Source organism: Anoplopoma fimbria, chromosome 11 (assembly GCF_027596085.1).
Source record: "Anoplopoma fimbria isolate UVic2021 breed Golden Eagle Sablefish chromosome 11, Afim_UVic_2022, whole genome shotgun sequence".
Classification (NCBI taxonomy): Eukaryota; Metazoa; Chordata; class Actinopteri; order Perciformes; family Anoplopomatidae; genus Anoplopoma; species Anoplopoma fimbria.
The window spans coordinates 4,623,464-4,648,273 of NC_072459.1; the positions used below are offsets into that span (position 1 = coordinate 4,623,464).

The window sequence follows — 24,810 nt, forward strand, 5'->3', positions numbered from 1 at the left end:
AAGTTCTTTATGATAAACCTGACAGATCAGTGAAGTCAAATGTTTTTCATGGTTTATACAATGTTCTTGGTTTGCATAGATACCATCCCCTCCATGGTTGATGATGAAAGAAGAACAAATGCCCTAAAGGTGATCTCTAAAAAAGAAAGAGTAAAAATGTCAGTTTTGAAAATAAGCAAGCAGGTGCAGATTGTTTGTAGTTCAAGGTGTTGGATCCATAGACATCAGCAGATGCCCAATAGGCCACAGAATAAAGGCTTAGAAGAGATAAACAATATCATATGTATGTAAGTTGATGTATTTACATATATGTCTGCTTTACTTAAGTATATGTGATCTTGAACCAGTTCACGGTTGACTGATGTGAATTCACATCAGGCCTTTTGACCGCATCTGTTTTTAGGCTGTGTTTAAAGTTTGTGTTTCGTCGTTTTCATAATCGTCCTCCTCTTTTGATTAACTGAGAAACTGTAGCTGCTCGTGAAGGGAATGATCCAATAACCCACACCAGCTGTGGGCAGCACTCATTCGTGTGTTCAATTCTCTTATTTCTCCTCATCAGTAGTAGTGTATATGCACAAGAAATGTCTTAAACATTGCAGAAATAAAATACAGTAGCTCCACAATATTATGTTTGTCTGCTGTGTATAAGGGAGACTTAACTGCTTCTTCTTCTTCTCCAGGAACAAATGGATGGCAAAGACAAACTGTCATGGCGACACTCTGCTTCCAGGCCTTCTGTTGTCAAGGTGACGAGAGGGACGCTACTATCACTGCAGCCCGATGTGTTTAATGATCGTGCAATGGACTCTTCAGTAAATGCATGTACTGCTGGAGGATGTGTGAGGAAGACAATCAAACTGAAGGTAAAACACGCAAATCAGCATTTTCTCTATCTTCTTCTTCATGTGATATGTTTCAGAAGGCGATCATATCTTAATTTTGAGGTTCTGAAACGTTGTCGATATTCTTGAGTGGAAGAAATCTGATCTGATGGGAGAATATTAAAGTGATATAGAAAATAACAACAACAATAATAGAAATACAGGAGATGGTCTGAGAAAATAATCAATGCTGTGTGTGAGTATCAGGATGCTTAAATTGTTGCTGCCCAAAATCAATTTTGCCTGGAGGAAGCTGAAGTGTGTTGGGTCTTTTTCATGTTTCATCTTGCTGGCATAAGTATTGTAAGCACTGTGTACGCTGCACACTTTAACAGGTTTGAGCAGGCAATTCAGGCGATATGATGAGACAGAGTGTGAAATATATATTCCTGCTCTTTCTCCTGCTCGCAAATGGTTTAATGTAATTACATAATCAAATGCATTTATGTTTTTTATGGTGTCCCATCATCCTTTCATCTTAGTCTCAGTAAAACGGCGTGACTGCTCGGTGATTGCCTGCCATGAAAGCATGGGAATTGAGAGCAGCCTTTTATTGCTGCGTTTGGTCCTTTTTAGTCTTTGTACAGTAAAGTCAAGTAATTACACGATCAAGTGTATCTGCTGCTGTTGAGTGAAACGTTGTTGCATTGAATGTCTGTATCAAAGCATCAGTTCTAGTTGTTACAACGTACGTATAAAGCCACTGTTGCAGCTGCGTGTGTGCTGTGTGACGTGTTTTCAGCCAGAACAAAGTCAGAAAAAAGATTTCAATTTTGTCTAATTGTGCAAAGTGGCATGTTTATACAGAAGAGGTTTGTCACTGCTGAGTTTAGTTTTCACCATTGATGTATTGGTTTTATTCTTAAAAACACCAAAACATGGACAAATATGTCTCATAGGCTGCCACATTAGGAGCTAGGAAACATTTCATTCAAACAAAGGAATGTTGCATTCCATTGCAAACTCATGTGACCCTGAATGCACCCAAGTGTTTGTGTTTGAGTGGTCATGTCACCGGTAAATATGATGTTGGAATTTGACCAAATAAAAGGTCACTGCCATATGTGTATATTGGAAACCAGCCATGCAATCCACTGCTTACATATTGTTTGAAGAAAAGTTAGATTAGTGACCAGTTGTCCATTATGTGTTGCTGTAAAATATCAAATATCATTGAGTTTACCGCTTGTGTTTGCTGCTTTGTCAGCTGTCCTAGTGAAACTTCCTGGTGGTGTAATTCATGAATGAATGCACAAAGTAAATGGTGAGCCATCGTAAGCTGATTTAACTGATTTAACTGATCAAAGCACCCATGTAAAACTAACCAGTGAAGTCATCTGGAAAAGTCTTTGTTGGAGTGAAATCCTGCAAACAGACACTTTCCACTTTGAAACTTTGTTCCATCTGAAACACTCAAATAGCAAAGGTGCATCTTATATGTCCCAAACATTGCACAATAAGTCATGACCAGTAGGACCTTTTTAAAGGGGCACTTAACAGATTTTACCATGGAAGTCTGTGGGGAAAAGTATTTTTGACATTCACATTGACACCGTCTTGCCACTATGTAAAATTTTGCTCCAAAGCTCTGCGCTCCTCCTGTATTTACTCATTATATTCAGTGTACCCATCACAAGTAGGGGCCCAGCCTGGTAACCGTTTTACAATGTCTTCTTCAGCTCTAGAGGGAGCTTTCGGAAGTCAGATGATATCATGTTTTTATCTAATGAAAGGTGCTAAGGTGCATTATGGGAAATGTAGGATGCAGCATATATGGAGCTTGACTCATACAAGGGATTAAAAACAGGACAACTCTGCCTCTGCTGCATCAATGTTGTCCTGCAAGTCCACCTAGTTTATGGAAATGCAATAGCAAAAGTTAGTGTAGCCTACACCTTTTATTGTTATGTGGGCTGTAGATCTGACATGACTAATATTTGAATGTACATTATTATAAACATCTTCATAATAATCTGTCTGTATTGTGCAATGCTATCACTATAATTATTCTGTCTATATTTATAAGATTTTTTTTAGTTATTGTGGATTTTTTATTTTTCTTACTTACTTACTTATTTAAAATACTTGTTTGTTTTTTCTACTATGTACCTTGTTTGCACTATATCTATGCTGCTGTAATCCTGTAAATGTCCCCGCTGCGGGACTAATAAAGGATTATCTTATTTTATTTTATCTTATAATTTATATAGAGCTCCTAGGCACAAGGATGCCTATACTTACTTACTTAATTGTGATCAATATTGAATGCTAACAATGATATTATTAATGTTGAATGTATTGAATTTTAACCCCCAATAGCAGTTTGATTTAGGTTACTATAAAAAAAAAAACAGGCAATATGCAATACAATTGTCTATTTTTGATTATATGATATCATTTTTTTTTATGTTCAGGCATATTTAATACAAGATCATTTAATCTAATTTTTCATTATATGATATAAAATATATGAAAAGCTCCTAAGCACAAGGTTACCTATACTTACTTACTTAATTGTGATCAATATTGAGATTATTAATGTTGAATGTATTGAATTCAGGCAATATGCAATACAAATGTCTACTTTTGATTATATGATATCATTTTTGTTTTTTAAATGTTCAGGCATATTTAAGTGGATTGCAAGCAAGATGATTTAATCTAATTCTTGATAGAGAGAGAGAGAGAGAGCACATGTATGGGACTCAGCAGTGGTAATGTGTGCGGTGGACGGGCGAGGCGCTGTGCATCATCTTCTGCTGCGTGAGCAAGCAAGATGATTTAATCACAGACAGAGAGGCAGAGAGAGATGGGACTCAGCAGTAAGTAAGCGGTGGAGAGAGAGCATCAGAGAGACAGAGAGAGAGAGAGACAGAGAGAGACATAGAGAGAGACAGAGAGAGAGAGAGAGAGACACAGTCATGGAGAGGCAGTCATGGAGAGGTGGAGAGCGGACTGTAGTCTTTGTTATTCCTAAAGTCTTGCAAATCGCAACTATGTCGCTGCTTCCGATGAATCGTGCCGGTCCAAATGCCCGATGCACTCGAAAGCAGCACGAAGATTTCCACCGGTTAAGTATATGTCACTTTTTTTTTTTTTTTTCCTCTCTTCTCTCAGCTCAGAGATTGGGATTGCGGTAGTCGGGGGTGAGAGAGAGAGAGAAGAGAGAGAAGAGATATATATGTGTGCCATTGCTTGGAGATCTATTGGGTTTATTTGGGTGCGGGGGTTCCCTGCGTGTTCCTCTGACGGTGTGGGAGGGGGTGTGGGTGTAGGAGGGTGTAGTTGGGGGGTGTAATGTTTGTGCGTTCAGTTTAGCAGCTGTTAGTGGACACAGTGCAGATATTAATAGGTGAATAGTGTGACAAAGTTGTGCACTTGTCGGTCGGCTGCTGAAAGGGCCTGGCTGTGTGTGAGTGCGTCTGTGTGCATGTGTGTGTGTGTGTGTGTGTGTGTGTGTGTGTGTGTGTGTGTGTGTGTGTGTGTGTGTGTGTGTGTGCATGTGTGTGTGTGTGTGTGTGTGTGTGAATGAGTTTGTTTCTGGCTCCCCTCCCCCACTCGCCGCTGCTGTTCTGCTCGTTCTGGAGAGGCCAAGACATGAATGTGATGAGAGGCTCACTTCAAAAGGAACAAACACGGAGACAGTTTTCAGGAGGAATGTTAGGGACATTTCCTTCAACCTGTCAATGCCACACACACATGCACACACGCACATGCACACACACACACACACACACACACACACACACACACATGCACACACACCTGTGACCGCAGCACCGTTACGCGTCAAAATGAATGCCGACGCATCATTACGCACAGGTAGCCAACATATCTGCTCGACGTTAATTCATTTAATTGCATTGATATAAATAAAATAAAAAAACCAATCATGCAATGCGTTTATATTAAAACAGCATACATTTTTTATTTCTCTTATCATTTTTTTCATTCCCTCACACTGAGATGAAGCCACTGATGCCAGTTTCTTCTTCACTGTCTTTGTTCAGGAGAATGACTTGTATCTGTATTGGAAAAGACAACAGAGTGGGTGTGCCCTGAAGGGAACGTGATGGCAACCATTAAAAAAAAGATTTTCTTTTGAAATCACATTTAAGAGTAAACCCAGCTGTCTTTTATGATATAATAACTATTTTTATTTGTTTATTTTTAACCCCAAAATGAATAGAAGAAGTTAACAAGAGCGCAGCAGTTAGAGCAGGATTGTGATTGGTTACTGGTTACCATGACTTTTGTCCTTCCCTCCTCATCTGTCAAGAAATATCAGCTGCTGCACGGATGTGTGTATTTAAACAGAGAAAAAAAATTGGCTTTTCTTTTTTTCTACGCTGTGGCTAAATGAGGGAATTTGCCCTAAAATGGTTTCTGACACTGTATCTGGGAAGATTAATCATGAGCTGTATGTGCAGTCTGTAGACGTAGAGATGTACTCACTAATGCTACTGTGTCTTTGCTCAGCAAGAAAGCTCAGGGATGATACACGAGGACAAGGACGTGTCCTTGAATGAGACATTAAATCCCTTTTAAATCAGTAGGTACGCTACCCTGCAGCTGACCCTGCACTGTGACAGTAAGGGAATGAAGTAAGGAGAGAACATGATGCAAGGATCAATAAAGTAGCATGTGCCGTACTGCTCATGCTAATAGAGTCCACAATGTAAATCTCAGGCGAATTCATTATTGTGATACACTAATACTAATTTGGATGTAATACGAGGAAACTGTGGAAAGTAATGATATATGCTGATGCATATAAATCAAGATATTACTGCATTAACACCACACTATATTCATACTGCTGCCCAATACAGTGGATGGCTGCCTTCAGGGCAGGCTGCACCGAACTCAAGCCACCACTCTTGGCTTGGATTACAACAACACTGGCACATAACTCTGAATGCGGCTCGGTACGGGCACAATAATAGACTGTCAAACCACTTTATAGACCATCAAACCACATTATAAACCAAATGACTTCAGCCTTCAGTCTCTGCTTAGGTTTGCAGATGTAATGCAGGACATGTGGTCACGGATCAAGTGCATGGAATTCAGTTTCAGTGTATTCTTGTTTTATTGCTTTTTGGGGTTGATCTCATCACTCATTTCCACAGCTATTCTATTGTATCGGTTCCCTATATCACATTTAATTTCACTGTACTGAAGTTGCAATGGAATGTTATAATTAATTCATCATATCTGAGTGGAAACAGTCAACATTTCCAGCCTACCATACAGAATGTGCTGAACCAGAGGTGGCACTCTGGTTTTGGAGCTTTCCAGTTGCTCGTCTCACATTTACAACTCCTCTGCATTTCCGCGGAATTTGCATTCATTTTAATGTTCAACTGGAAACTGCCCACATGAGTTTTTCATGAAAATCTGCCAAAAAATGCAAACTGTGCAACATTTTAAAAAATCCCTAAGAGGTATTTGTCCTCTTCTAACCAGGCCTATGGCGATTATGGCACATTATTGATCAACCTTTTCTCAGTCCTGTATCGGCAAATGTAAATTCACTTGTACTTGGTTTTCATAAATTGCTGCATATATATTTTCTTTTAGAACGGGTATTGGAATATCTTCCCTGTCAAGGCTATCACTACTCAACCTGTCAGTGATGTGATAAAGCTTCGTCTCATTATGTATTTTTTCCTCCTTGCAGGAGTTTTTTTGCCGTGGCATAAGTAGAGGTCTGGATCTAATAGTTGTGCCGTGTGCGCTCTACGGGCACGTGGTTTATGGATGCTGGGACTATGAGCATAAGCGACAAAAGGGACTACATAGCAGACCTGGGAGGCAGCTTCACTGAGGACGCTCCTAGACCTCCAGTCCCAGGAGAGGAGGGTGAGCTGGTGTGCAGCGATGGACGCCAGTACAGCAACCTGGGCTTCTCCTCGAAGAGCGAGAGCCTCAAATGTGAGGCGTCCGTGGCTACCCCCAGGCGGCCGGACTTGGACCTGGGTTATGAGCCGGAGGGAAGCGCCTCCCCGACACCACCCTACGTAAAGTGGGCAGAATCTCTTCACTCCCTCCTGGACGACCAAGAAGGCATCCACCTGTTTAGGTTGTTCCTCAAGCAGGAGGAGTGCGCCGATATGTTGGACTTCTGGTTTGCATGCAGTGGCTTCCGCAAACTTGAAGCTAATGAGGTGAACGAGGAGAAGAAGCTCAAACTGGCAAAGGCTATCTATAAGAAATACATCCTGGACAACAATGGGATTGTTTCCCGACAGATCAAACCAGCCACCAAGTCCTTCATCAAAGACTGCGTCATGAAGCTTCACATTGATCCTGCGATGTTTGACCAGGCTCAGACTGAGATACAGACTATGATGGACGAAAACACCTATCCCTTATTTCTGAAGTCTGACATATATTTGGAATATACCCGGACAGGAGGCGAGAGCCCGAAGCTGTACAGCGATCAGAGCTCTGTCTCTGGGAACGGAAAAGGGCTGTCGGGTTATTTACCGACTTTAACCGAAGATGAGGAATGGAGGTGTGACCAGGAGCCAGAGGAGCAGCCCGAGTGTGACCCGACGCCGAGCAACCGGCTTACTCAGAAGCTGCTGATGGAGACGGCACCGCAGCGAGTTGCCAACAGCGCGAGGTTCGAGTACAGGTAAATCCTCCCAGCCATCTAGACAGCCTCACTTCAGCTCAAACCGCACTGCTTTTTCCCCTCTGCAAACTGCTGAATTAGAAATAAACCTGAAACCCCACAATACTTTGAACGCTGCTTGAAGTTTGAGATGAAAACGGGATACTTGAGTAGCACAGGAGACAGCTGAGATGAGAGGAAGATGGTGTATTTACACCGATGGTGTTGAGGAAATGTCAGAGGCTGCAGAAGTTAACCTGCTGTGAGAAGGTTGAAGTAGTGTTCTTGGTCTTGCTTGTGTTTTCTCATTCGACAGGGTAGTGTAGGGGAAAAGTTCAACATGATTTTGTTTAAGGAGGAGCTTTCTGAAATGGCCAACCCCTCTTCCTAGTCCTCTGAATTTGAAGTCTGCATTTATATATGTTTCCATAATGAAATGTATTACATGGGACTATTTGTTGTAGAGATCCCAAACTTGTTTTATAGTGTTGACTAGTCACAGTCATGGATATATTTATTTGCCGTTTCTCTGATTTTTCGTTCACAAAAATGATGATCATTGTAGTTTAACCTTGAGTACACTCTCTTTTACGTTAATATGCACATTTGCTGCGAAAATCCAATTGCACTATACGTGAAATAAAAGACTGCGCTCATTTAAGAGGGACATGTGTTATTTTCATTTGATAGACTTTTGTATCAGAATCAATACAAAAGTGAAGATTATTTTTCCTAAATTGAAGAAGAGCACCCAACTCGATACCCAGGTTCAGTTTAGCAGATAACTGAACTTATCAATACAATAAGTTAGTTTAGAAACTCTGTGATTTCTGGTGACTCTTTTGCTGCAGTGCAAAGTGTGACTGTGTTGGGTGTTGACCAGCTGTGTGCGTGTGCGTGTGCGTGTGTGTGTGTGTGTGTGTGTGTGTGCGTGTGTGTGTGTGTGTGTGTGCAACAGCAGTGTTTAAATATTTGCCTCTCAGCTTTGAAATGCTTTTTGTTCTTAATGTGTGAGGTCAAAGTAGTTTTCCCCAGATGTTGTTCTCTAAGCAATGCCAAATATGCAGGTTGATTCTGAATAAGAGTGTTCATAGCATATCTGTCCTGGATAAAGATACTTGTTTTTCAGTTTTTTCAGTTTTGTAAACAAAGTTTGCAGGTAAAGTTTGCCCTAATGTTATGAAAGCTACAAATGTATTGGAGCTGCCTTAAAAACATACAGAAGTTGCCATATATTTTGAAAATGATCTATAGACTATGTTTTCCAAATAGGGTTGTTGATTGTATTAGATAGCTGTTTAGACCGTTATAGGCATTTACTGTGAACCTTTCTAAAGCTGATCACACATTGGATTTCTTTATTGATCTTGTACGTCTTCTACTCCCACTGCACGTTTTAATCAGCCTTCCTGCACAGCCAGAACCGGCAGCTTTAATGCTCACACTGTACGGATCAAACACTGAACGTAATCCCAGAACCCCCTGGTCAGTCTTGTCCAGTGACAATTTACATAAAGTTTATTCAAACAAGATGGCTTGGTCCTCAATCATGTTTCCTAAAAAGAGAGAAAGAAAGCATTGCTTCGTGCAATTCTACTATAAGCGTAAAGTAAGAAGAGAAGAAATGATGGAGCTGCAGATTCAGACAACATGATGTCTGCTCCTCAGTTCAGCTTTATTTTATGATAGCAGTCTCAAGACTACAGTTTCAGCCACATCATGTAAAATACTCAGATAACACTAAAACAAGCTCCCTACAGTTCATAACGTATCTTTTGACAACAGCCATATGGGAAATCAGACAGCCTACCAAAATCTCTCATATGTGAGATTTCCATACGCTCATGGGATTAATCAGGAGTTGTGACCCCCCCACTCAAACTGCATGCCAGATGACAACCAATCTGGCAGAAAGTTGATTCTAAAATTAGTTTTGGGCGACCAATTCGGGGCTAAAATTGGCCTTAATCCGTACAGCGTGTGCCCAGTTAAATCCACACAGCAGCCGGTAGAATGACAGAGAGAACACACACTGGTTAACTCGAACCCGCTCTGAGTAATCTGACTGCGGATGCTCATCGCTCTACATACTTCTGATCCTCCGGCAGCATAAGAAATTGTAATCATGTTAAACAAACGAAAAAGTGGCTTAGCATCAGTTACATGTGGGTCAAGTGTCTTTGCAAATGAAAGTGTATCAATGAAAGATGAAAAGAAAAAACGTGCGTAATTGACACAACTTAACTAATGTCACTGCTGATTTAAACTTAAAGCTTATCACATAATACGGTTAAATCTTCAACTGAGGATTAAGGCCACGCGCAGTAAAAAATAAGGAAATAACATTTTGGGTTTTTGAGTTGAAAGGTGGGAAACCCAAACGGAGGAGACGAGACTCTAATGTTTGTGCTGCTGTTGTTTAGTTTGCATTAATGTCGGCCCTCAACAGATTCATTGAAAATGACGTCACTGTCAGACACTTTATCATACTTGACCTCTACTGCTGCAGCACCGGTGTTATGAGGAGGAACAGGAACTCACATCGGCTGACAGACAGACAAAGATAAGACCTTCTCTGTGACTAAAACACCGGACACAGAACAAATCCTGATTACAGTTGGGCTTAGTGAAACTGAACTAGAATCAGACCTGCCAGACTGGGCAGCTGCAGACCTTTTCCTTCTTTCTGTGGTCTAATCTTGTGTTGGATTAAGCTCTTCAGTGTTTGCATGTAGCTTTTCTGGTTCGTATCTGCACGATGAATCATATGCTCGTTTGTGTTTTATTTGTTTTTTATTTGTGAAACGTAACCAAAAGGCATCTTTCATTGAGATCAATGTTTTCTTGACATCTCAAAACTATACGGGAAAAATACTGTTTTAATTGGAAAGTGAAACCCAGTTTTGAGCGTTTTTTCAGCAATCAAGCATTTGGCTGGAATTACAGAAATACACGCTTCATTTTTAAAAAGCCTTTGAGCAGCACCCGTTGGGTTTTTATCAGACTAAATTTTACATCAGTTGTGTCTGAAGATCTCTTCAGAGACAGGCAACAAAAGGAATTAAATAGTCCTTCAGATCAGCTTTTAGAAATCTGATGACTTGAAAGAGAATGACCTATACATTCATTAATGTTTGGGGAGAATTTTGAAATGTGAACGGCTCCGTTTTGTTCTTGTTCAAGCAAGTCGTGCACTTCAAAGGCAAGATTTCATAAAGTTTCCTTTTATTTGTGATCTTTTGAGGCTGGAATAAAATTGAGACAAACATGGAATAACAATAAATTGTTTGGAGTCTGACCTTTTTTGTGTGTAAGAGAATTAATGTTCTTTTGCATAAAATTTCCAGCATGTATCTGACTGAGAGGGAGACAGACAGGATAGAGGGGACAAAAAGGAAGATTGGCATGTGAAAGTTTTAAATACACAAAGGGGTCAACTGAGGACACCATGGCCAGAATCCATAAAACATGCATGTATTTAACTAAACACAGATATTTTCAAACGGTTGAAATGATTTTTATTGCAAGTTAAATCAATGAAAATATGTTCAGGCTCTCTTGATGATTTGAAAACTGTTATTTGTAAAGTATATTGTATTGCTGTTTAACTCAGTTGGAATTAAGAAATATATGCACAATATTTCCCAAGTATGCAAAAATAGGAATTGGTAAGCGACATGATACAGACTCTGTTTGGAACAAATCCAGCACTAAATCATTTTTCAAGTAATTGTCCAGTGATTGAAACTTTACTGCATTATCATTCATTTTTGGTTATGAGAAATGAATGTTTCCAAAATGGAAACGGCACCTGTGAGCAACGTTCATCTCGTCTGCCGTTCATCTAATGACGGATTGAATTCCTTTTTGCATTTTTCCCTTTCTTTTCATTTCGTTTAAACCAGAAATGTTTCCATATACAATCTCAACTTAAAACTCGTTTTCTGTGCGCTGCGCTCTTTATGTGTCCCGGCTCCTCACCAACCTGCCACTGTAATTATTCACCGTTGCTGAATGTAGATGCTAATAAAACCCAGCTGGTCACAAAGGTTTCATTTTGAACTCTGGGTGCTTCTGCATTCCAAACAGGGAGTAAGCTGCAGGGAATTCCAATTTGAATAAAAAGAGATGATGCCTAACATCTTTAATTCATGTGTTCAAAGCCCTGCAAGAAGTGTGTTCAGCAAAGTCAATGACTGAGGGTGTAGAAGGTGGACGAATGAAGCTTTCCTATTTATCTGTCGACTCTCTTGACGGGTGTGCCTCCAAAGAAAACCTGCAGTTATACTCCACCGTTCAATACTCAGGTATTGGATTTGGTGTGTTCACAAAGGCTGTTGTAATACTATTAAATATGGCGTTGCAGTATATGATGGCAGTATACTTTCTCTGGCCAGAGGTTTGTTTGGATTATGCCAAACAGAAGCAAGAGGAGTTGCAGGAAGCGGCAGAGCCTGAAAGGTTGACAAATTGCAGACAAATGTACCTTTACAGCCTCATTGTGTTTTTTACTCACGCTCAGGAGACCGTGCTGTAGTGTTGTTTATAGCCTAACATTGTCTTTTACCTCTGGCGGTTGCATATACGCTTCCAAAAATCATAAAAACAATATGTGTATGTTTCTCATTTCAGGATTAAACCAAAGAGCTGTGTGACGGCTTTGTTTGCAAATGCATTTTAAAGAGCACCTCTATCAAGTTTATGATCTATTTCTCTTTCTCAGCATTTCCTGTATCTCTTCATTTTTTTCTCCAGGCACTCTCCATGTCGGGAGCCCGTCAACCCGTACTACGTCAACACCGGTTATGCTTTGGCTCCTGCCACCAGCGCCAACGATAGTGAGCAGCAGAGTATGTCCAGCGACGCAGACTCCATTTCCCTCACAGACAGCAGTGTGTATGTATTTCCTCATCACACAAACACACACATGTTTATAGCTTTAAGTTGTTATACCAACTGAAAGACAAATTCAATACTATACTAAGTATCCCCAGTTGTTATTTAAAAGTAAGGCATGGCATGTAAGCAAGCATTGCTCAGAAACAGAAATAAGGGTTTAATCGTTTTCAAAATTGCACTTCTTGCCTTTTTTTTTTTTTTTTTTTTTTTTTTTTTTTACCTGTGCTCAGAGTCCGGGATAGCAGCAGCGACTTACACCCCATCTGCTCATTAGCCAAACCAGTAAAGCTGTTAGAATTGATCTCTAAAGATAATTAGAACACTAAAAACTCACTCTTAGGGGACATTAAACCATGTCTTATAGAACGCACAGAAGTGAAAATGCTAACCTACTGACCTCTTTTACAAATGGGACAAACAAAGCTTTCTAAATGCTCCCGAGTGATTCTCTACTGTCTCATTTCACTGTAACTTTGTTTGCAAACAAGCATCAGACCTGAGGCAATGTGTTCTACCACATGGGATCACTGGGAACAGGACTACTACTAGTGTGCAGACCAGGCATGTGCTGGTGAAATTTTAAAATTTTAGAAATCATATTTTCTAGGTGCAAAGATGGCACTGGGGAATTATGCCAGAGGAACTTCAAAGCTTGCACAACTGGACAAAAATGTGTTTGAAGCTGAATGGATTAGAGGCAGTTATCAGCTAATTGGTCCAGAGCTTCCAGCCCAGCAGAGTGTGAAACCCAGCATGACCAATACCACATGGAATTACAGACTGATGGATGTGTCAACATGTAACTGTAATCTGCCAGACCACTTGTGGTGCAGCAGGAGGGACACAATAAGCCTGTGAGACTGCCTGTCCTGCCGCACTGATTAATCAAGAATTACAAGGTGGTCGTTTTAGGCAAAAGAAGAAAAAAAAAATGCTGTGGAAAGATTTCAACTTCAAAGCTGTCTGTGTTGTTTATTCATGAGGATGTTTTATGAAAAATGTCTTTCTTGTTAATTCCAGAGATGGGGTTCCACCCTACAGATACCGTAAACAGCATCGGCGGGAGATGCACGAAAGTGCCAAAGCAAATGGGCGAGTGCCACTACCTCATATTCCAGTGAGTTATTCACGGGTTCTCTCCCTTTCTGCCTTCACACCTCTTTAACTGTCTGTCTCTGCCTTATTTTTCTCCTCGTGCACCATTGGAGATGCGCATATTTAAGTTCTGCTGTGTCGCAGGGCCTGTGATGGAGTGTAAGAATAGCTGATGGTGAAAGAGAAGGCTGTCTAAATGTAGCTTGATGCCCTCCTAAGCTGTGAGCACTGAAGCGGAGCAGACATGAATCCTCCCCTGTGACAGCCTGATGCCTCCCTCTGCAGCTTACGCTGTCTCTTGGTAGGAGAACCCCAGCCCTAATTAGGCCTCGGAGTAAAGAGTCAAATTAAAACTCCCCACAGCATCCTATTAGGATGCATGAATTGACTGTATAGTAGAGCACAAATCCCTAAAGCACAACTCTTATCGTTTCCCTGCCCCAACAAATTAATCAGGACTCTTCTTCAGCAGCAATAAGAAAATTGACAGGGCTTGTTGGCCTTTTTAGTTTAATGTCACTTTGTTTTCCAACCTTCTTTGTTTCGTATAAACTGGTTCCAAATCAGAGTTAACAGCTTTGTATCGTCATAATTGCAGGGCAATAACTCATGGAAATACATTTTCCTTTTTTCCTCATTAAGGAGAGTACATGTACCATTTCAAGTTACAGTACACACAACTTAGTTAATGTTCCAAAATCTTTTTTTGAAATGGAAAATGAAACAAAAAAGTTATCATCAAATCTAGGTTGAATTGTTTTCACTGTAGACCTGCTTATCAAATGGATAAAGTTCTAATAATAATAAAGCTTGCAGGGTGATGTATTTTTGATGGGAATTATAGCTTTGATGATTTCAAAATCACTCAGGAGGCACAGGTATGTCGCTGGTTTTATAAAAATGGTTAATTAGCATGAACTCTGCACAATGTTGAAGAATTAAACAAACAAATCACCCTATCAGAAAGGATCAGCTGCAGTAGTATTTGGTGGGGGGGTAGGGACAAAATATCCATACAGGAGTGTATTACATCCTCCTGATACACTGGCGCTAAATATCAATATTTTTTATAAAAACATTCAAATGTTGAGACAGATGACAAGAAACTAGTTAGCTCTGCTAGCATCGTTTAGCATTGAGGTTGAGTGGCTGCTCAAAACCCAGAGTCTTAAGTCCCATAAACAACATTAATGAAAAGACTATTGTTCATATTTCACAATGCCATCCTGGAATTGATGTTATCACAGTTACGTCTTTAAAAACAGACGGTGAGAGTTAGCGTCTGTGCTCTCACCCATTAGTTCAACATCACTCTTAGTGGCTTTAATAGCACAGCCTGTCATATATTAATAAATGCCAATCATCCGGCTATAAGGGGCGCTCGGGGGTATTCCTCTCATTAGATCTACCGCTATTCAATCTTATTTCTAATTCTGCCTGGTAACCGTAGCAACCGCTCACCACTTCCTCTATTCAGCGTCCAACACAAACAGACCTCTGGCCTTGCCTTTAATTGCTTTGTCAAAAATAATTTGCGCGTACGAAAACAACTGGTTTGTCTTCGGGTCTCACACCAAACCATTGTGTAACAAATCAGTTTGAGGAAGCAGCCACAAACACATTGTTACTTTTACTTTGAAAACCTTATGAAGGGGTCGTCAATTTAGATTTGAGATATTTTGAGTCATAGTCATAGTAAAAGAGAAACTAAGCTAAGACTCTTTGTATACGCTTTGTATTACATTGTTTCATCTAAGTTATATAAATACATAATTCCTGCTTTTTAGTTTTTTTCCTCTTCAGTTATATCTCAGATATATCATGAATGTATCCTAGATGATTGTCTTTCAATGTATCAAGACAATCACAGAAACGCTGTGTCGTCATACTATCGTCATCGCGGACAACAAATTCTTGAAATTAAAATGTATTCTCCCTTCTGATGTTTTGCACTTGACGCCAACTTCTTGAATGTTTCCTGCTTATGTTCTGGTCCCTTCATATGCTCCCTGACAGGATGTAAAGGGTCAGGATGGTAAAACTGCCCATGAGGTGTTGGACCATGATGCAGCAGTGGTAGAGAGAGCTTTACAGTTTGACTTTTCTTCCCCCAGCGCACAAACCGGATTCCAAAGGATATACATGTGGAGCCGGAAAGATTTGCTGCAGAGCTGATCGGCAGACTGGAGGGCGTTCTGAGGGAGAGGGAGGCTCAAGAGAAGCTGGAGGAGCGGCTGAAGAGAGTACGATTGGTACGTCTACTTTCTTTACGGAACCTTTGTCTTCTGTTTGAAAGCGTAAGCAGATCCACTGTTTGATTAATTTGGCTCAACACGGAGCATTGTTTCAGAGGAGCAGTGTGTGTGTAGACTAAATAAACTCTTAAAGTAATACAATTGAGGCATGGCAGGAAAGGAAAAGGAAGACATGTTATGATTATTGTGAGTCTGAGCTGCTTTACTTCATAAAGTTACACCATCAAGTCATGTGAGGCCATGTTGGCTTCTGGTGACACAGAGCAATTTATAAATTTGTCTGCCAATTATTTTCTAGATTATATCATAGTGAAAATTGCCTTTTGTAATTTCCCAGAGCCCAGGCTATCTTCAAATTCCTTATTTCACATTACCAACATTACAAAAAATGGTTACATTTCCTTCCATTTACAATATAGAGAAGCAGCAATTTTTCACAATCGACAATCTTGAATCAGAGAATGTTTGTTTTCCTACTGAATCATCAAAATAGTTGCAGATAAATCTTCGGACGAACTATTCAATTAATTGACAAATAAACTGTTGTTTTAGAGCTGTTTGTATTATATTGGCAACGTTTTCTATTGAATATTACAGTTAAATCCTGCTATAGTTTTGGTGTTTTTTGACTCCTGGTAATGCTGTTTTGACACATTCTGCTCATGAGGATCTGAATTTAATTATTTGCAAAAATCTTGACTTCAAATCAGTTTGCCATAAACCATAAAAACTCTGTGGTCACCAAATACCTCTAGTCTACACCAGCTAGTCAGGGCTACCGAAGTATGAGTGAACATAGCCTACTCAAAACTGCTAACACAATCCTTACAGAAGAACCGGATGAGAGACTGTGAGAGAACAAAGAACTCGAGTTTCAATTTAAACATATATTTATATATTTTCAATCTGTTGATGTCTTTTTATTAATTGAAGTTTCCAAATTGATGATAGCTGGGCTAAGTTGCTTTTAAATTGCCTTTTCTGTTTGGTTTTTATGTACGTTTTACATTTGGACCACCAAAAATGATCTTTGGCTACAAATGTAGGGGCTTGTTGGCCAGAAGGGCCTGTGCTCATCTTTCCCTGCAAAGGATATTCACCTGATTTAACTTTGATTTACTTTAACAAAAATAGAATTAATAGTGACAATAGATAGTGTTTTTAAAATCAGACCAGTAGAATCAGTTTCAGTAATGTGTGCGCGATGCCAGAAAAGCTCATTTCTGAGCCACATAGCGGGATGTGTGTCTGGCCGTTGGGCTTAAAGTTTTCAGCAACAAAGGAGACTTAAATCCGTCTGGCCTTAATGAAATTAATGAGGCCAGCCATTTGAATGGGGAATAAAAAAACATTATGAATCACTTGGAGAATTCCATGCTTGGCCTGTCGACGATCTGGCTGTGTCGATGAATCAGATGGAGCACCTGCACACTCGGCCACTTGTAAGCCTGGAACAGCGTGCCGCCTGTTTGATGTCACTTGAGCGGTGATGAAATGGTTGCTGCTACCACAAATGAAATCTCCCTCAGTACACAGACCCCAAGTACTTAGTCTCAAGGCAGACATTTTTTTTGTGGTTTGGCCCTAAAAGGAGAGAAGCTTCCATCACACAGCTCAGGGTTTTGCTTTATTAAAACCTGGAGGCAAGCATGAAATGACTGCCTTCATCAAGTGATACTCAAGTGAGCATCTAGAAAAGGAAATGTGAGCTTAGCTTTTAGCTTTTTAACCATAATATCAGAGGTATAAAATGAGATGGTTATAGTGCATCAAATATAATGGTCATAAATGGATGTTCCCAAACAAAAGACCCACATGATTTCTTTCTCTGTCACACAGTCTGCTAAGAATTAAATCATGGCTTCACTTAACGTAATTTTTTGGGAACAATGGACCGTGTGGCTCAGCTATGTGCAGGATAATTCACATGCACAGGCAGCAGTATGCTGTTCATGAAAGAAAATGAATGACAGAAAGACTCATGTGAGCAGGATGGTCGGTGGTTGTCTGGATTTTTATTTGTTAACAAGACAGCAGAGCATGCAACCATGTACGTTTGTATAAATGAGCTAATGTAGACTTTAGTTAGTAAATCCCAAATCCAGCACCTAAGCTTGTAAACTTGTAGAATATCAGATTTCTGCTGTTGTTTGCCAATGATTTTCATTTTCAAATGGAAATGAAATGTTTCTATGAATAACTTTCAGTGGGCTCAGCTAACACGGATATCTGGATCTGGTGCAGAGATACAAAGACGCATCAATTATTAAAAAACATGCCAGGAAATATTTGGCTGCATACAGCATCTTTAACAGCATCGCTGAAATTTAAGAAAGGAGGAGTGAGAGTGAAGGTTGGTTCATGTAGTGTAGTATTGTAATACAGTTATGGCAAATAGATGGTGAGGACAGAACAATAAAAAATGCTTCTGGTTTAACGTGAAGGTTTATTTTATTATGAACCTTATTATGAACCCTTACCTACTGTTGTCCCACTGTAGCACTGTGTCTCTTTGTTCTCTCTCCTCTCTTTTCTGGTGGTTCATGTCTTGATGGGGAATACTGCTGAATATCATTTGCTATATAATTTGTTATTCATGCTGTGTGTCATGTGACAATTTTTTTTATTATTCTAAAGAAAGACAATTTGGAAATAAAAATCAAATTTACATCTCCAAAAGTAAAAATATGTGTTTAGGATTTAGTTTAAAAAATAAATAATATTTTAAATGAAAAAAAAACACAAAACCAAAACAATAAATAAAATGCACTCCTGGGCTCTTTTAACAAAAATGTGCAACGTCTGCACAATGTCCAAGTCTAAATGATCGGGAAAAACCTGCCGTTAATTCTGGCCTCATGTTGGCTTAAAGAATAGTTAGTAAACAAACACACATGTAAACACAACGGGTTAAATCAAGGTCGTCAAAAAATGATAGAGGTCATGTTAATATATCATATGATGTTGGTAACATATATATATCTTAACAGGCCTACCCAAAAGGATTACAACTTGACCAGTGCCAGTTTTAAACGACTTTAAATTAATTTCTCCATCCACTGCTGTGTGTTTATTACATCTCTGCACATCCTCCACCGTCTGTATTCTGAATATAAAAATCTGTTGTGAATGCCTGCAGCACCCCACGATTCCCCCGGAGCCGATTCTGTCAGAGCGGGATTTTGTCCTTGTCACTCAGAGCTGAGGCTGTTATCAATGGCACTTGTCCTTGTGTGAAACAACAGTCAATGTGCTGCGTGCATGCAAAGCTCCCTTTAATCTGACTGATACTGTTGTATTTCTTGGTTTGTCTCCAAACCTCTGCAGTAAGAAGGAGAAGACGCATATTAGCATGTGGTGAAATCTGCCATCTGCAGGTGGAAAATAATACAGCAGATGCACCCTTGTGAAACATAAAGAAATCCTCACTTGTGTCAAATGTGTTAAGAAATCAGCTGTTAAAAGATTTTGATTAATTGAATGCATATAGCTGTATTTTATATTTGTATTATATTTTATATATTGCTGTTGGACATATGTTGGACATATCTTTCAAATATATAAACCCGATTTTTATAACTTGGATTTATTTGTTTTGGTTTTTCAAGTTAAAATTTTTCCTCCAAATGATGTTTTGTTTTGTGTGTGTGCTTATTGTTTCTACAGGAAGAGGAAGGTGATGAAGTCATGTCCACAGCCGCAGCGTTATCCAGTCACAGGTTCCCCCCTGGTGCTTATCCGCAGAATTACAACTCACGCTACGCTGACAACACCTACAGCGGTCAAACTCTGAGAGACGCTCACGAGGAGAACCCGGAGAGCATCCTGGACGAACACGTCCGGCGGGTCATGAAGACTCCCGGCTGCCAGTCACCGGGCACAGGACGCCACTCTCCCAAGTCCCGCTCCCCAGACGGCGTCCCAGGGGGGAAAGGGTCGGGACTTGGTACGGCTCCTGGTAAACATCCACCCAGGCACGGTCTCAAAGGAGACGGCAGCCACCTGTACCCCCACAAACATGTGCACCACATCCACCAGGCCGGCGTCGGGAAGCCCAAAGAGCAGGTAGAGGCTGAGGCGTCCATGCGTGTGCACGGCAGCTTCCCCTGGAGCGCGGAGACCAGTCATTATGGATCAAAGTCTCGCAGCTACGCAGATGGCATGGGATCCAACCCCATGGAGCACACGGGGTATAGGTGAGCAAGAGTTTCCTCTTTTCTCACTGATTCACCCAAAATGCCTTTTTCCTTTTTCTACCCACAAGTTGTTTTCCTCCGTTATACAGCAGCAAAGGTGGCACACAGTGCAAAAGGGCGTTCAAGAAAGGCGAGGAAGTGCGACCTTGTGACATGCCAGCGCCTGTAGAGGAGATGGAGAAAAACCAGAAGATCCTTTTGTGGCTGATGGAAGGACAGAAAGAAATGGTTCAACATAAGAGGAGCCCATACGGGTCAGTGACCGTTAACTCTAACTAAACTACAAAGTGACAAAGAAGCAAAGGCGCCTTCTCAGAATAATCTTGCTTTGTTTGGTTTGATTGCGGATACTCAAAAAGTCTTGACTTTTCATTGTAGGAGTACCACTGGGTCAAAGAGGACCACCGGCCACGAGGCCCAACCGTGGAACACCGTGCAGCCGTCTCACCCTTTCATCCAGGATCCCACCATGCCCCCAAATCCAGCCCCCAGCCCCCTCATCCAGCTGGAGGAGGCGCCGGCGGCTTGAGGAGGAGAAGATCAAATCTGGAACTGTGCAGCCCAAGCAAAGGTAAGTGGACGGACATGTCCCGTCAGCACAGCTATCTGTCCAGTTAATCAGTTCAACAGAATCTATTTAACTTGATCCACAGAGGAAGAGGACGGATCTATCCATTTGTTTTCTTTCGTCAAAATGAAACAGTTGGCCTTTTGTGGTGTAGCCTGTGTGCTCCTTAGGGCCGGTCTGTGTCTAACTGTTGGGGTTGTTCGGGCCCTCAGGTATGTGATGGAGGTGATCCAGAGGGGTCGCACCGCAGTCAGGCCGGCACTGTTCCCTCCGCTCAGCGTGGTGCCCGCCGTCTCTGACAGCGAGCTCTCCCAGCCCGAGTATGTCCACCGTGTCCTACCAGTTACTTTTTTTTTTCTTTTTTTTATCCCATTGTCTCCAAATTCCCCTCAGGCCACGTCAACCCACTTCACCCCCCATTCCCATTACTGGTAGTTTAGTTACCCAGGCCTGTGTGTTTTTGTAGAGCTACTCAAGGAGACATTTAATAATCAGTATACACAATTCCCTCCCCTGTGTGTTGTGTCATCATGTAGTCTCCCACACTTTATCCTTGAGTTTGTTTGAATGTGGCATCTTTTTCTAGTTTTTCTTTTGCGGCAAGTATTATTTTGCATTTAAAGCGGTTTTAAACTGTTGACCTGCAGCCATCTATGATTTTAACAGACAGCCAGTGAGAAAATATATAAACTGAATTATTTCTCCTCCCTGTCATAAATAACTAGGATCAGACTTGATGGTAGAAACATATCAGATTCTTTGCTGGGTAGTTCCCATGAAGATCAGAAAGAGGATTGCAGAGGAGGTTTATGAATTCTGTGTCCCTTCAGAGGCAGAAGTATGGAGGGGAGAGAGTCGGCTTCTTGATGTGTTGTCAGAAACGGGCTTCTGTTTGATGTTTAACTTCCCTCTCAGCTTGTTACTTAACAGATGGAGGTGTAAGAGGCAGATAAAAGGCTGAGTATGTGGCACTGCCTCTGGTCAGACCTGTTAGGATGGGGGTTCAGCACTTGGTGTGTGCCTGGTGGATCACGACAGACTGGACCGTTCAGTACCTCCAGTGTACAAGCTCCAAAATGTCAGAGAAAGATAGCTGAAAGGTTGGAATTGGCAAAAAAAAAAGGATGTTTTCTCTGAAAGAAAATGGTGTTTGGGTTTTGATTTGCATTGTTCACAAAAAGAGGAATACAGAGTATAAAGGTATAAATATCTACTTGTTACCAAAAAGATCAGATATCATTTGAATAGCAAGACCTTTATAAATGTAGTAATTGTAAACAATTTGGAAGAAATACATGTATATCTGAAACTTTCAATCAGTCTGTTGTGTAACTGGTAATCTCTCTGCAGATTCATTTCCTTTCCAGTGACACAAACAGATGCAGTTATGTGGCTGTTCAAGTTTGTACAAACTCTCTCAGGCTGAAAACATTTGGGATCACGAAGGATAACATTATCTCATTGTGCGTCATGGCACACCCAGAGGCTGCTGGTAAGGTCATCATTTCAGGGCCTCTCCCACTCAGAGGAAGTCATGAACACCAGATTACACCCATTGACTTGAACTGCTCTCTGGCAGACTGATAATTACCCGCATCAGCAGACCTGAAAGCATCTTAAAGGTTAAATATACATTCAGCGCTGCAGAAATGTCTGGGTTTAACAGTATTTGGTTTTGACACATCTAGCCATAACAGACTTGGCTGTCAACACTTTTTCACCACTCCACTTCAGTTAATCTGTGTAGTTTTCACCTGTTCGTCCTGTTGAGGCAGTTCTTGTCATTTTCCTTGTTTACCATGTTATTTTAGTTTTTCTGTCAGTATCAGCTGTCCTCAGAGTGTTGTTCCCTCCAGAACAGATTATTGGAAGACGGTGGTTTTTGTTCACTGGTTCGCAGTCAGACAGCAAGAGGATGTTTGTCCATATTGTTTTTCTCTCCAGTCTGAGCCTCTAATTGCACATATTGATTCGAGAGTTCGACCTTTAAGATGCAATGTACGAAATGTCCTCAGTCCTCAGTTGATCTTGAGTTTTCCACTCACCATTTGGTTATGTAAACCCCTTTCACAAAGTGCAGGACTTACTGTCACCAGAAGTTTAGAATCATGACCATTTTTTAAAAACACAATTAACAAGCTAAGGTGCTTTTTATATGTTAAGAAAAATCCTCATAACATTTATGTGTGCCCTTAAATAATGGGTAAATTTACCTAAATGTGTTTCTGTCTTTTCCATTTGCAGACACAAAGCCACTAGAAAGCAGCCGTGTGAAAACATCACTGTGGCGTACTACTTCTGTGAGGAGCTGATCCCGTACAGGACGTCTGTCAAAGGGAGGGTCGTCACCCTGGGCCAGTTCAAAGAACTGCTGACAAAGAAAGGAAATTACAGGTGAGATTTATGGTGCTGTTTGATTATTATGAATAGAACTGAAGAGATACATCACACCTAAAAAAAATAAATCTGAATTTATTCTTCAATAATAAGTACGCAGGATTGGATTGAAATAGTTTTTCCTGTAACACAAAATATCGCAATTTTTAATAATATTGTAGCTTGTATAAAAAGTTTTTTTTATTAAAACACTCACTCACACTCATGTGTTGATGGAACTCAGGCTGTGTCTCTTAACGCTGACCTAATAGAAAGGCATTATGATTAAAGGTCAGAATTTTCACAGATGGTCTCTGAGTGGATGCTATTACATTTGAAAGGCCGTAGCCCTGCATCTCTTTTTTTGTGACAAATTATCGAGGCACGATGAATTATAGTGTGATGCAGTGATTTAAAAATATGTATTTCTTCAAGTTAATCCCATATAGATAAACTTGATCTTCTCAAACTGGAGTAAACAAGCACAATGCTGGGCACAATGGGCATCAGTCTCCAATATCTTCGTCAGTTTGTTCTTTCATTTGTTTTGGAGAACGTTACTAAGAAAAGTCTTTGACAGATTCATGACGAGTTCTTCACCTGCAGAATTGTTCGTACCTGTGTTCTTATAATGATGGATACCTTAAATTGAAAGTGCTACATAAAAGGGCCTGAGACTGCAGGGCCGTGCGCACATACAGAAATTGAAACGTTCAAACAAAAGTCTATATTGGGTGAGCACCGGACTCCAAATCTTTAAAAATCGTCAATAGTTCTGAGGTGGAGGTACTTCTGCCGGAACTGAACGCCAAATGTGCTTTCATATTTAGCAGTGTCAGTATATAGGATAAGAGATAACAAAAAAAAAATCATTGGGTGCTATTACTCGTTCAATGTTGAAGTGTAGCGTTAATTACTTGCTTTGTAGATCAATGAAAATAAATGTTTAAAAAATGAGAAAAAATTGAAAATATTATAAATTAAATCCTATATTATTCGACTGAATTAAAGAAAATGCAACTGTAGATTATGTACATACCTAAATCTTTATTAAAACTGCTTTAGTGTGGGTCACTCTTGCTGAATGAGGCCCAATGTAAGTCAAAGGCACAGCTTGAAACCCGGAGAAGTTAACTTTTCTTCTCTAACTTCTTTTTTAGATATTATTTCAAGAAGGTAAGCGACGAGTTTGACTGTGGGGTGGTGTTTGAAGAGGTGCGAGAAGACGACGCCATCTTGCCCATCTTTGAGGAGAAGATTATCGGGAAAGTCGAGAAAATTGATTGAAGGTGACGTTGGAAGAGGAAGGAGTCAAAAAGGGCAGCGTGTGATGGTGAAGAGGAAGTGTTTTAAGATTGAGACCGGAGGTGAAGAGAAGAAAGGACGACCGTAGACGTGGATGTAGAGAGGAAGAGCAGAGCAGTGGTCCCGATGGACGACTGGTGACTTTTAAAGCTCGGTAGCACCACTGCAATGACGTTGGACTAGAAAAAGAAGAAAAAGACCTCATTCACTTCTCTGGAGTGTAATGTAGCATTGTAATGTTTACTAGAAAAATGAAGGAACAAAAGTGCTACTTAAGCTACATATTTTTGATATGATGCATCAGATTGTTTCTAAAGTAACCACACTTGTCTTTTTTTGTATGTATTGATAACAGATGTGTACAGTTTGTGTTAAAAGATAACTACATTTTATATCTATTTAAGTATTTAAAATGCTCATTTTCAATCCTATGGAAGCAGGAGTGTTGAAGAGGGCTGAATTTTTTTTTTTTTTATTCATTGTTGGAGCCCCCTTAGTGCTTTTAAAAATCCACTTAGCAGTACTTTATTATGTGGCATTCAGTCAGTCTGCACTTTCATTGTATTATATGCCACTGATTCTGTCTCATCGTAGGCCGCAAAGTGAATTT

The 24,810-nt window shown here is 40.3% G+C and overlaps 1 protein-coding gene across 1 annotated transcript; it reads left to right on the top strand.

Annotated features, from left to right (window-relative positions):
* The first annotated feature begins 3,871 nt into the window (after positions 1-3,871).
* Positions 3,872-24,517, top strand: axin1 (axin 1). The gene is given in 12 exon segments (XM_054607803.1): positions 3,872-3,954; positions 6,568-7,527; positions 12,262-12,402; positions 13,426-13,522; positions 15,615-15,752; positions 19,422-19,945; positions 20,044-20,205; positions 20,333-20,464; positions 20,466-20,522; positions 20,732-20,839; positions 22,764-22,913; positions 24,056-24,517. Coding segments are annotated over 11 exon segments (2,520 nt in total). The 5' UTR covers positions 3,872-3,954; positions 6,568-6,643; the 3' UTR covers positions 24,183-24,517.
* Positions 24,518-24,810: the final 293 nt, after the last annotated feature.